At 39.0% G+C, this 14,432-nt stretch overlaps 1 protein-coding gene across 2 annotated transcripts in view; it reads right to left on the bottom strand.

The window, feature by feature from the left end:
* Window positions 1-14,432, bottom strand: part of ELAVL2 (ELAV like RNA binding protein 2) — a 72,775-nt gene that overhangs the window by 37,919 nt on the left and 20,424 nt on the right. For both annotated transcript variants that reach the window (XM_045518765.2, XM_045518766.2), the window contains exon 3: window positions 1,186-1,289. In XM_045518765.2, coding sequence (XP_045374721.1) covers window positions 1,186-1,289 — 104 coding nt within the window. The remainder of the gene's footprint in view (window positions 1-1,185; window positions 1,290-14,432) is intronic.

The following is a 14,432-nucleotide window of genomic DNA, read 5'->3' as shown; positions in this document are numbered from 1 at the left end:
AAACACACAGATGACACTGCATTTCCAGATAACTGGAAAAATGAGCAGAAATCTTCTCGACAAGTCTCTAAGCAAGATGGATGCCACAGTCAGCCTTGACTAACTTCCTCTCACCACTTCAGGCTATAGTCTGAGCTGACTTCTTAAATCAAGGGTGGAAAATAGGTTGCAACTTGAGTCAATTGATAGAGGTTGTCTGCAACACTATTTTGAAAAATATTTGGAAGCCACATCCAAGCTCGGTGAGAAAGACTGCCATGATTCATAGGCAGTGTCTGCACTGGGCAACAGAGCGGAAATTGATGGCATGTGTACTAAGAGTTTGCCAGAAGCTATATCCCTTTTATTTTCTAAAGGTAAAGAAACCTACACTGCAGACTGGATTAATCCAATTGTCCCAGAGAATCTATATCAAAATTTTGAAAACACACGAGTGGAAAAACATCCCCCAAATTATTTACCATTTGTCTTGAAAAAGAAAAACGTAACAGGAAAAATAACCTGTGTGGCGTGTATGCTCTTACAAGTAAGTTACATCAGTAAGCTGAATCTGCTAGAATAGTCAAATTATAGCCCAAGGACCTGTTTTTCTATGACCTGAGAGCTAATGATGATTTTTACATTTTTAAGTAATTGAGACAAAATTTTTATTTTTGTGACACATGAAGATTACACGAAATTCAAATTTCAGTGTCCATTAATAAAGTTTTATAGGATCACAGCCACATCTATTGCTTCATGTGGTGGCTGTCTGCTTTCATGCTCTAAGGGCAGAGCTGAGAAGCTGTGACAGAGACCATATGACCTGCAAAGCCTAACACATTTACTACCTGGTCCTTTACAGAAAAAGAGTGTCGATCCTTGCACAAGAAGAAATGGTGTAAGATTTCCTCAAGTTATAGGGCAAGTTAACTCTCTATAAAGGTAGGAGATTTAATTCAGCAGGCTTCATAAAGTACTTATCTAAGAACGTTGCTGCTCTGTCCCTTTTTTATACACAAGTGATCACATGTAGTATTCATGAATCAAGTTTCTTCCACCATGCAACAAACAAAAGAATTCTGCTATGCCTCCCAGTGGAAATGTCTACACGGGCATAAAATGAATGAAGGAAAGAACTACAAGCAGACCTTAATTTTTTTAACCTCTGTTCTGGAAGTAGATAGAAAAAAAATTTTAACATACTTTTATTGTTTTGGTTTGAAGTCTCAATCCATTCAGGGTGTTGATAGCTTTCTCTGCATCCTTAGGGTCAATGTAGTTCACAAAGCCATATCCCAAGCTCTGCCCTAATGAAAGGGAAGGGGAAAAAGGCATACATTAGTTCTACACCACTGATGACAGACATCCACTTTCATTCTGGCATATGGTCTTGTCATTAACACCAGCACACTTTCTCAAGAGTAAAAAGAAGTCGACATTAATTCTCCTAGAAATATGCATGTGCCCCATTTCATCTCCTGTCTACCACATCTGCAAGTTTAAACATCAGTTAGAACTCAGCAAAGCTGTGCCGTTTTAAAAAACACACCTCCCAAGAGTGTTCATCGTGCATGTCCTGCCTGAGTCAGTGCACCCAACAGCAATACAACATTCAGCTTCAGAATCTGTGGGTGCAAGTCTCCGCCAAGCTGCTGTGTGGGCTTCACGGGCACGACTTTTTCAGCTTCAGCTTCCTTACCCATAAAATTGGAAGGCAAAAAGCATCAACCAAAAATCTGTCAGTGTTCTGTACATAGTACCCTGACAAATGTACAGCCTTTACCCAAGTAATTATTTCAGAGTTTAAAATGGTGAAGAATCCTGGGTGTTGTGTCTGTGTGTACGTGTAAATTACATGTGTGCAGGCATACATGTATATTCATTTTAGAGGAGAGCTTCTTATAAACGGAATCCAATTTTCTAAAAGGGGTCTAATAACCTAGATAAGGAATACAGGGAAATATAAACACTAAGATTTACACTGAGGATGCCCAAGCCCATGAGAACACATGGGAAGGAAAGAAAAAGAGCATAAACAAAAACAACAAAACTGAAAAAATGTGGAGTTGGCTCACTGATGTCCCGACTCTCAAGAAACAGGAAGTCACAAGAGATGGGAATCAATGGAATGCACACATAAGTAAAGGTAATCCTAAAGGTCTCAGTTTTCCAACTAAGGGAAAGTTTCTCAGTTTGAAAAGGCGAGATACACTACAGAGATGGTGATAAAAATGGACATTAAAAATGTTCCGTCCCTAACCAAAAGTCAAACCAAACCAACTGAGGGTCTCCTGGAAGATTCCCATTAAAGCTCCAAATTCTTTTTATTAAATACCACTTATGCATCAAGTTCATAGCCAAGGGAAGGATTTTTTCCTTTTAAGGGGCACCTAGGATCCAAGTGCTTTTGAATACAGGTACTTAGAATGGCCACTCTGGTTACCCTGATGTGGTTCCTTGTAACTATCAAAACAAACAAAAAGAAAAAAGAACGAGAGAAGGTTAAACACAATACCCATAACCATGAAAACTTGTTATTTTGTTATGGAAACACCACTGTCATTATTCAGGATAATCATTGCTAACTTATACCTTTTATCACATTGCATTTCTTTTCCTGTTTTGCTTTGTTTTTTTTTTTAAGGAGGGTGAGGGGAGAGCTAAAACTAACTCAGTTCATTATTTTTTCTCACACTATTCAGAGATTTTGTTTTACTCACAGTTCTATTTTTAAAAAGTTATATGTGAAACCACTGTATTTTTAAGCATTCAGCTTTTTCCTAATTCGACATTTATCATGTGTCTTCTGCATGAATAGGGCCCTCTTATGAAATGTGCTGCAGTTCCACTGTCACTGAGCAGGATTCAAATTGGATGACCATTAAAAAAAAATCTGCTCAAGGAAGCAGTTAATGATGCAAAAAAAATTCAGGCTGTGGAGATAGACACAAGAGTTCTAATCCTGGCTCTGCTGTTTACCAGTTACGTGACTTGGAAGAAGCTACGTAACCTCTCTGAGATGTTAACTTCCTTACTTCTAAAATGTGGATAACTCCTACCCAATGAGGTTGCTGAGGCAGTGACGAGAACACTCACTATTGATGGAGGTAGATCATTCTACGCAAAAAATAAAGTGAGGGAAAGTAACATACATCTACTCCATGCTAAAAAGTTTACATGTGTTCGTTTAAAATTAAACCAGAAACACGACAATATAAGGGGAGGAGGAATGGTAAACCGGACATTGAGTAGTTCTGTCACGCTGCTATTCTATAACAAAATAAATCCAATTATCAGTTGTACTAGCTCTGGTCCATTTCTCCTATCTAGTCGCACTACCCTCACACCTGTATTCTAGCAGCTTCTAATCAAAGTCCTTTCTCAACCCTGGTACACCATGGAATCATCTACAGGGCTTAGGAAAAAACAAAAACAAGAACGGATGTCTGAATTCCTTTCCCAAAGATTTTTCTTTTTTCAGTCTATTTAGAAGCACTGATAACAGGTTTTTTAAACCCTGGTTACTCTAACATGGAGCCAAGGTTGAGAATCACAGTTTTAATGGTGAGAGATAAAGTGAGGCTACAAATAAGGCTTCCAGGAACCCTGAGAGCGACCAAATGCATACGAAGTGACTCTGCAAGGAAGACTGCCTTTTTACAGATGTATTTTTAACGTGTAAGTGGATGTCTTTCTTCTACACAGAAACAGTCTATTGCCTCTTGAGGTCACTCTCCAGCACAGCAGAGCCCGCTGAAGTTGGGTTACCAGGTAAAGTGAAGAGCCTGTCCTGCCGAGTCCCTGCTTAGACATCTCCTGCGCTGGCCTCTGAGCTCTCATTCCTAGCACACTGTCGGTTCTCAAAAGTTTCCTAAATGAACGAATGAGAGAAGCAGCAGTGTTATCCATTTAACCAAAGTTGTAATCAACCATGTCACCATCAGATGGTCCATCCACTGAATGGGTCTCTGACCTGACCCCCTCAGGCAAATACAGCTAGCTGTGACGATGAATCAGCCTGATGTCAACTACTGGAAATTGAGAACACTCAAACAATATTTATCCCCAAATGAACTCTCTGCCACAAAGGTACTAATTTGCTTAGTGGAATTATTAGGAAGAGCAACACCCATCAATTAGTGTTTAAGGTAAGCAAACTGTTACTACTATCCCAAGCAAAGTAATATGAAAGGAGGTATTTGATGCATTCCTAAATCCACCGTAGTAGATGCATTCACGTGTTGGCATTTTGAACTACAAGGGAGTTCAGAACTTCACAGGTTTCCATTTTAAAGAGAGTTAGTCAAGTCAGCAAAAGTATCAGAAGCTTAGAATATATAAAGGCATCACGGTTGATACCAAGATGGACAAGACTCTCCTCATTCTCACCTTTCAGCTGTGTAGTGTTTTACTATTTAATTTCAGCCTCACACTGATCATGGGACATACTCACATTCTTCTCCCTTGAAAATGAAATGTTCCCTAAAAGCTGGGCAAGGTCAATTAGCTTCCTCAAATCAAAAAAGCAGGCAGGAAGTAGAGGTCACACGTGAATCCAGGAATCTTGAATGCTATGCTCTTCCCCATTCAATTGACAACTAGTTTATATCTAAACCCAGACCATTCTCAGGACGCCTGAGAATGTAAACCAGGTATTTTCTAACAGGGCTCTACCACAAAAAGTTGTTTTGAGACAAATGGAATTCTTGTGCAAATGTCAGTTTCACTATACATGAATTTCTATGCTACTATTCATTCCTATGACAACGTAAAGGCACCTTATTTATATACTGTCTATTTCAGGTTCTGATAAGTGAGTGCAGATTTTTTTTAAAGTAGTAGCAAATCAAACATCAAGAAAAAATATTTAGCCTTGATTTAGCCTGCTTTTTCCTGCTTTTGTATTCATCAGCTAGTAACAGTCATAAACCACCAGGAAAGGCTTGGAAACCAAGCATCATTGATCCATATCCTCCAAATCTATTTTTTAAGCTATTCTGAATTTAGCATGTGCATACTGACAATCCCAAAACCAAGAATCCCATCTTTAAAAAGCTTATAAAGCTCTACATTTAAATTCCAAGTGTAACAATTATGGAAAGCATCATGATCAAAAGAAAATTCTGAAGAAAGTGACAAAGCTAAGGCTCACCCAAAAAAGCCTTCAAGACAAATAAATTCTGTCTTTTCAAGTCAAAAAATTCCTCTGGTAACTCAACATCAAGAATAAGGTCAAGACCACTCGTCCCCAGCTATCCTCACAAGCTATCTGTGGGGCCATGCTCTTAGGGATTTCGGAACCATTAATCACAGCCTTGGTCCTCACAGCCATAGCAGGGATTCCAGAACTTCACTATGGAGGAAGCTATCTGAACAGTCACACGGCCTAACACCTTCACGCAGGTACTGAAAACTCCAGGTCAACACCACACTTCAGCACGCAGTATTCTGTACAGCATGTGTATGAATGCCTTTTGTTTTGCACCCTCCTATTTTAAATCTAACTATCTGCTGCAGAAGAGGATAGCTTCTCCACAAGAGACAGAAAAATCACTTATAAACTGCTCCTGGCATAAGGAGAACAGTTATAAACAAGCTGCTTAGCACCATGGTCAAGTGATCTAAAGCACAGAGCTGAAACACTCCAAGGGCCCTCTGAATGGGACTGAGGCCCATCGAGAGCCGTGTTGGGGTCAGAGCTGGGAGAAGAAAACAAGAATAGAATCTGTTTAGTGACAAAGTGCTCATGGGAAACACACAGTAAACTCCAATTTATCCCAAACCGTGCATTAATTCAAAGCAGCAGCCGTTCCCTTGCCACCTACATGGCTTTTAATAGCATACTATAATTAAAATTTTAATTGTATATTTTAATTAAAAATACACAATCTTCTGGACCCATTTTAATTCAAAGGTCACTTTATTTAGTCTTTTCTATTTCAAATTACTACCAATGTTCCAAATATCAAATTACCCCCTCAGGTTTAGAGGTAAAGGCAATAGATCACCGTTAATTCCTGACTATAAACCTGGTACATTAATTTAATTTTATCCAGCCAATATTAAGTGAGATTCCTCTCAACATGGAATTGTAGAAAATAAAATTCTGTATTTAAAAATAAAAAAGTCATCCTACATATTTCTCACCAACATTTAGCATTCATTTGTTCAACACGTCACAGGGTCTCTGAGACCCTTTCCTGTCCCACAACTTGTCCCATTCCCAATGCTCACTGTTCAACGCCCCTCCCCTGTCCTTCCACATCCCTTACATTATACCTTTATCTTAGTGCTCAGGGTATTCAGTCAATTTGGATGTCCCCTCCTTAGACTGCTGAGCGAGGACAAGCTGAGCATAGTCCCTGACACAGAAGACCCTACACAGACTATTAACATGTTCATTCAAAGAATGAATGAACAAACAAGCTAATGAAAAAAGAACGAACAAACGAACAAACAGCCGTCTGCCTTCCAGGAACTTATGGTTTAGAAGAGAGATGCCCTTATAAACATGCTCCCCATGTCCCTACATTGCACCAGATGGTTACAGAACAAAAGGAGACAAGATGCTCAAATGTTACAGTATTCCGTCTTTATAAGGGTGTGATGTGAGATACAATTTTTTATACACATTTCACGTAAAATTTTTCATATGAAAATTTTCTACAAATGCCATTTAAATGAAATCTCAATTTTAAAAAATAATGTCATTTAGAGTAATTTGATAGATTTACATAAATGTTTCACAAATCTGTAAGTATGAATTATGGGATGTCAGCATATAATTTTGTTGAAAGTGCTTTTTCACTAATATAATTAAGTCTGCCAAGACTATTCATGTACAAGTCAAATAAAATGCAGAGTGAGTTCTGTAAAAACCTGGTAGTTGAATCAACAATAAAAGGTGACTATGCTGATTGATGTGTATCTATTATTTTATTTAGAGCAGTAGTAACATTTTATGAAATAAAAAACGACAAAAGCAGCATGACTCTTTACTAAGTGCCCGAGTGAGCAGAAACAGGTTACTATGGGCCTCTCTGACAAGCAAGATTATTTGCAAGCTGAGGTCTAATAATGTAACACTTGGGGGAGGAAAAAAGCAAACTTAAAAGATACATGCCTCTAAAACATAGTCCCTATATAAAACTGCATCCCTTAACGAAAACAAAAGCAAATAATTTGACTTAGGAAAACAAATTTTCACTCCTCCAAGAGGAAGGGGACAAGTTTTGTTTATAAAGACAGACCCACCCCTTCCCTCATTATAACCCCCTTTTTTCCTCCTCCCCCAAACACACAATGAAGTTGCAAATGTGTTGACGTGTTGTATTTCTTCAGATGGACTTTCTGTTCCTGGGCACTTGTTTTGTGTGTCTGTTCAGACAGGCTGTGCACTGCAACTCTGGCAACAAAGCAACGTGCACCAGACTTTGCAAAGGAGCTTCCTTAGATCTGATATGTAACAAAACCATGTGGGTACCACACATCAGAGAGAATCTTAGAACAGAGGGTTGCCATCTTCTCCAGTCACGATTCTCTCCAAATTTTAATTCCTGATATAGCCTAAGTCTCCTCAGATGCGGCATGCCAGATGCAGCAGGTTCTTCCATTTGAACACTCAACTACCTCAGATCAAATTAAAAGGGTCCTCCTTACCACCCTTTAATGAGGCAAACTGGGAGGCAGAGAACTGGTGAGATCCTATTACTGTACTAGTGAGATTCTATTACTTTACTATAGACCAAGCCAGCCTCCCTCAAAGCTTGGAGCATTTCTATCAGCTTCCCAAAGAACATTACCAGGGATGATCAACCAGGAATGGAGAATTCAACCTAGACACTCACATAATACAGAAAACAGATGGCTCACTCGAAGACTCTTCTTCCACCCAAATGCTAATAAAGGTGGCCTGAGACTAAAATGCCCCAGTATTTTAAAATAGTTTTCAGGACTTCACAGATACATTGAGATAATATAGAAGAGTTTAAATTGCAACTTTTCTGCTGCAACCAAAGCTGTAAATCATGATCATCTGGGCTATACTATCTAAGTAGCCTAATTCAAGAGGGAGCAGTTACTGTCCTTGGTACCAGAGCATTCTCCTTTCAAGTTACTTTTAATGGTCATATTTGTTCCCCAATTATGCAACTGGTAAGGCTCCATTTTTCCTACAGTTCCAGTCCCAGTAATTGTGAATCTGCTGGCAATGCAGCGTGACCTTGCTTAAGTTGGCGAAACTGTGGGTTCTTAATACATCACAGTTTCAGACAACATTAAGAACTCCCACACAATTCAGTTTTAGGCTACCAAGAACTGCAACAGCATATTAAATCCTCTAAATTCTCGAGCAGTACACAGGGGTACTAAGATGTCTTGCATCTAAGACTAGGAAGATTAGGAAAAAGGATCTTTATCTAAAGTGGGAAAATAAACCAATTCCTCTAGGACATATACCTTAGAATAAGACTTTAACTTGGACTAGGTTCTCAAGCTTGAGAAAAATGAGATACTGTCTCAAGACCATTGTTAAAACAAAAGCGAGTCTCATTACTTATTAATCCAGGTAGTTGCTCTAAAAGAAAAATCAGCAGGCCTACCTGCAAACACTGGAGCTGCTGCCCCCATGACGAGAACAAAAGCCAAAAAACTGTTAGCTGGCCTGAAAGTCAGACCCTGAGTTCAGAAAACCTTAGGACATTAACATACTCCGAGCTAAGGCAAAATCATCTTTCAGTTAAAGATCTGAGTCTGCTCCAATATAATCAACTCTATATAGATTTCCCCACCACACACACACACACAGGAGCTTGTGTTATCTGCTTTATCTGTTGCTTACTTAAAAAGCAATGGAGTTGTTCAAGAAAATATCATTTGAGATGAAGGCCAAGGAACCATATTCCTCAAAATATTATTGTTGTAAAGAAGGAAACCAGTTAACAACTGTAGTAGTGAAAGGGGCATCTGCTGCTGCTTGCACTACCAGCTGGTGGTAATCCACACGCACACGGAAACCAGTAAGCAGTCCATCAAAAAGCAGTACAGCTTCTTAATGTGCTTCTCTCTTTGTAAGAGATCATTTTTATTCAGATATTCCAAGAAAAACAATTTTAAGGCCCTGAGCACTATAATTAGCCCAGTGCCCTTTAAAAAACTGTATCAAAAAGTCTTGCAAACCACTGTGGAGGGCTCTGTGTTTTGTCCAGAAGAAGAGGAAACATTAGTCAGACTATGCAAACCCCACCAGGTCCACATGATGAAGAATTGTTACAGATGATCAGTTTTCTCCTTGAACACATAATGGTTATTTAAAAAAAAAAAACAACTCTCACCCAGAAGTTAAAGGTTTATCAGCCAAAACCCTCTAATATGAAAAGCTTGGTAGGCCTGGGGAAAAAGTCTATTCCCACTGCCCATTAATGTTTTTATCTGGCTTTCTGAGAACACACAGTACCACTAGCTAATTACACACTTCCATCAAGCAACTTAGGAGCCTTATGTTACATACAGTCATCACATTTAATTCTCACAATAAAGCTCTGAATAAGTACACATGTACCCATTTTACAGATATAAACATGGAAGTCCGTAGATATTAACTAACTTGCTCAAAGCCACAAAGGTAGCTGGTAAATGGTAGCTAGGTTTTGAAATCAGAATTAACCTTTCCAAACCCAATCTTTCCAGCATACATTTCACTGCCGTTGGCCAGTTTGGGAATTATATTGAGGCAGAGTCCTGTGAATCCAAAGTAAACACCTTTTCTATAAAAAGTGTAAACAATCAGGATATTAATAATCTCCAAATACACCTGCATTGTTTTTCTTGTTCTTCATCATGTAACTGATTGGCTGGAACTTCACTATTTTTTCTCAATCCATTAAGACACAATGTATAAAAGAAGGAGGAAAAAAAAAAAAAGATTCAGCATCCCAGGTGCACAAACCACTTAAACCCTCAAAACAAATTCCAACATTACAATACAGATAGATTAGAGATCTCCGTACTATAAAAATATTCATTTAAAACAGGACTTGATTTACATACTCTTTTTACAGAAACTCAGAAAGCAATTCTTATGGCTAAAGCCAAACATGTTTGCTACTGCCAAAATTGTCTCCCACACAAGACACTTTCCTCGTCAGCAGATTGCATTAAAATGCTTTCATACGCACAGCGTGGTTTCCTAGCTCTAGAAAAGCAGGTGGGATCAATACCACATGGTCTCTGCCCCTCTAAGGTCTAAGCTCAAAAATTTTAAGCAGGATAATAAACAAGAGAGATGCAGGCACCTAATGAACACGAGATACCTACAATTAATCACTGGTGTGATTTCATGCTTAACCAGAATGAACTTGAAGAGAAGTTTTTAGCTGGTTGAAACAGAGCAGACGAAATTTAGGAGTTTCTTGGCAGAGAAATTATGGAAACAGGCATATGGAGAAGAGCTAATGTGTAGAGAAGTACAGAAGAGCTGGTCAGACCAAAGGCACACGGAGCAACAAGTGGTCTGTGCACAGGTCAGAGGCAGACCCTCCACCCTGAGAAGAGGAGTGCCCCATGAGGAAGGCTTAAGTCCGTCATACTGCAGGATGCACTGAGCAGGGAGGGGCATCGAAACAGGGAAACCTAGGGAGGTTAACTCTGACTGCTTGGAACAATCACTGAGGAGATGCAGATCCAGGATCAAGGACACCACAGAGGAAGAAGTTTTGACAACCCAGGAAGGACATCTGACCCAAATCCCTTTCAATAAAGTCCGCAGACATCTCTAACAACAACAAAAATTAGTGGATAAAAACCCATTATCTCTTTCACATGTCCCTCCAAGTTTTCCCAATCCTAAATGGCCAACCTCTCATCTGGACACATCCCAGCCCAAATCTTCTATTCTTTCTTCACCTACTCCACAAAAAAACTTTTGCTCATGCTACCACTACGCTGAGTCTCTGCCAAGTACATTCTTAGCTTAGAGTGAGCACAGTTAACTCGACCCAAGTCCCCTTTTCTACAAAACTGAACTTTTGGAACAAGCACTCTTTCCATTCAGAAGGCCTTCCACAATAAGGGCCAGGGTGGGATCGAAGGCAACCCCTCAAGCCCCAGGAAGATCTGTTTGCTTGGCATGATAACTTCTCACCCTCATAAGAGTAAAAAGACTTAAGAAACCTTTTGAACCTTAGGTTAATACCCAGAGATTAATACAGAACACCCCCACCTAACAGCCTCTCAAATATTTATTCACTATGGATCTAACAGGTTTGGGTTACCTCCACCCACCAAAGAGCAAAACTCAAATGACTGCCCCAGGGAAGGCTTATGATTTTCTGAGACCCTTTTTACGAAGCTGTAAGAACATGGGTACCTGAATCCTCCAAGTTAAGCTGCTATTATGAGTGAACAGAAAGTGTTAATAACTACCGGAAGTGGGCACAAAGCATCGACAAACCTTACTCTGACATTTTGTACAGCAATCACAAGGTTATACGTGACTTCTGAATGCACCCACATACCTACGTCCTTCACATAAAATATGGTGATACCAAGTCAAAAAAGAGCGGGAGGCAGGGAAGCTGGGTCATTTAAGAAGCAGACGGTGGCCAGCATCACATCATCAAGAAAAAAGTTTCAAATAAAGTAAAACCACTTATCATTTATTTCATCCTCTTTTCTGCATCATCGATAAAGTATCCTCCACACAAAGAACTAGGCTTCCGTCTAGGGACAACTCTCCAGTTCAGTTCATTTTATTTCAAAAACAAAGACCAGAATGAAATTAGTGCTATTTTTCTTAACAGCAAAGGAAGTAAAATTCCAGAGGACACCCACTGTCCCCAGTCGACAGAGATTTAGGTATAAATAATATTAGATTTTCCTTCTGTGTGTACAGGACATTTTGTTTAGTCTACATTTAATAAAGAAAGGCAGTTACATTTCCAAGATGGTATGAAGAGCATGGTTTTTTCCTCCCCCTCAGTTTAAATTAGTCACACAAAAGCACTGAGTTTTGTACTTAGGACAATTGTACAAACAGACAATTGTGTTTGTGCAGGAGAGGGGTATAAATGCTGACTATAAAGGAAACTATTTAGATAGTGCAGATACAGCTTCAAGGACCTTAAAAAAACTCTTTCTGAAGCAGTAAAGAGGAAAGAATCCCAATGGAACACCATCACTAGAGGAAGCCAAGCAGGACTGGGTGAAGTTGTAAGGGCTGCAGGTCAGACAGGAGCCATGGCCATAATTAAGTCAAAGAGGTGCCCTGACAGAAACACATGTCCGTTTTGTTTCCTGCTAAGGGACAGCTAATGTTACAGCAAACCACTCTTGAGACTCCTGCACAATGTCTCCACCAACTAACGGATGGCTTCTACACAGAAACACAAAAGGACCTAGCTTCTACAACCGCACGTTCACATCACACAGAAGCATTTCTTCCACCACCACCTAGTTTTGAAGTTGAGAAGATTAAGTCTTATAATCCTCCAAATTGAAAAATCCACAGAAACACAAAGACAAAAAAAGCAAAGGCTTTAAAGATTTGGCCTAGACCAGGACTCGCTGAGCCCACAAAGCTGACGTGGCACTGTCCACATCAGCACCACAGTAACTGCACCGTCATGCTGAACTGGAGAAGCAGGGGCTTGTCTTTCCTCATTGACTAAAAAATACATTAAAAATGCAATATTCTAATCATATACTCCACAACTTAGTACATCTGACCACTGCTGCTAACTTTTGGATACCTTCTCCCCTTGAGACAAAAGGGGGGGAAAAGAAAAACTAAACACAAAAATAATCTTTTTAACTTCCTACCATTTTATTGTCTCAAGAACCCATGAATCTAACAGCAGGAGCACGTAAAAAGAATTTTAATCAAGAAGAGCTTCTCAACTTTAATTCATCTTAGCAACTTTTAAAATGATGCTGTCTTTCATTTGCTGAACTTACATGATTACTTGTTTGTTCCCGTATCTGAGGCTCACTCTTGGCGACAGTGCTGCGTGTTTCCACAGCACCAGATGAGAATTATGCACCATGTGATATGGGAAGTAATGTCTACAGACAGAGCTTCCAGGGTATTGGGACTGTATTACCTAACACATTGCAACTCTACAAACACACTTCAAGACATGTGGCAAAAGAGCTCTCATTCAGAAGAATCCATCTTTTGGCCACCAAGTGTCTCCCAAAGAAATGGGGGCAAGGGGTTTATGGCCTCCTGATAATTATCCTTCTAAACCGAAGACCTAGATCCATTAAATGATACCTCATCAATGAGAAAAGCTGGACTAAAAGCGCTAATACTCACCCCTGTGATTCCACCATCTACCTTGCCCTTGTCAAATAATGTAGTGTTATTTCACAAATAAATTCCAACCTGTGCATTACAATCAGTCATGTTAAAGAGCTTCCTACGCTGCAGAATGTTCTATAAAAATGCTAGGTATTCATCTACAAGTACGCCACTCGAGTGAAGATTTTAGTAAACACTAGTCTTTAGCTCATTCCAGTAACTCAATAGCCTTGAGGAGTTTTCCTATTTTGTTGCTGACAATTTCCTCCTTGCTGTTAACAAAGGAGCATGGCACGATAAATAGTTATATATTACAAACTGATCTCCATTATTTTGGGAAAAACTTGAAAAATCTTACGTATGCTGCCAGATCACTTACTAGTCAAGCCCTATTTCCAAATATAATGCTTATTTCAGTTCTCTTAATGAACACTAACATTATTAAGGTATTCCATTTATACATAAATCACCACTCTTATTCTCCTCAAGCAAGAATATTTCCTAGCAAGAAAACACACATATACTCTGAAATCCATCTCCGTAATCCAAAGCCTTCCATACTTTATTTGGGTCCTTGATCCTCCCCTCCTCGCTTTAAAAAAAAAAAAAAAAAAAGCTGGCACTATGGTTTAAAAGCTTTATCATCTTACAGTTGTGACTTGCATAAGTGTAAAAACCTCAGTTATCTCTGAGATTTAGTTAAGATTCAGCTAAAGGTTGACTGGCTCTAAACAGCATTGTTTTGAAGCAAGGAAGAGGGGCAAATTTTTTTTTTATGCTTCCAGAATATGAAAAATTCATTAAATACTTAATTAATTTGTATTTGTTCTATGCTGCTTGGTCATCGTATAGTCCTCTCCATCTTAAAACATGGAAATTAACCCAGAATTTCTTTCCTAGCAATTCATGACTTCTGGTTGAATATCCAGAAACAAAAAACTAAAGGTTAATCATAGTGATGACTATATTAGTTATCAAATTTCATCACATGATTATCCTTGGTCAAATTTTAAATCTTACCATAAGATACAATTACTTCCCAATCTTGACTGGTACCCCCAATAACTCTGATTTCATCATTCCTTACAAAGCTAAGCTGTTCCTTCATTTTAATTTCCTCTCATTTCATCTAGGAAAAAAAAAGGCAAGAAAA

This window comes from Camelus bactrianus, chromosome 4 (assembly GCF_048773025.1).
Source record: "Camelus bactrianus isolate YW-2024 breed Bactrian camel chromosome 4, ASM4877302v1, whole genome shotgun sequence".
NCBI lineage: Eukaryota > Metazoa > Chordata > Mammalia > Artiodactyla > Camelidae > Camelus > Camelus bactrianus.
This window is presented reverse-complemented; position numbering and strand designations above follow the sequence as displayed.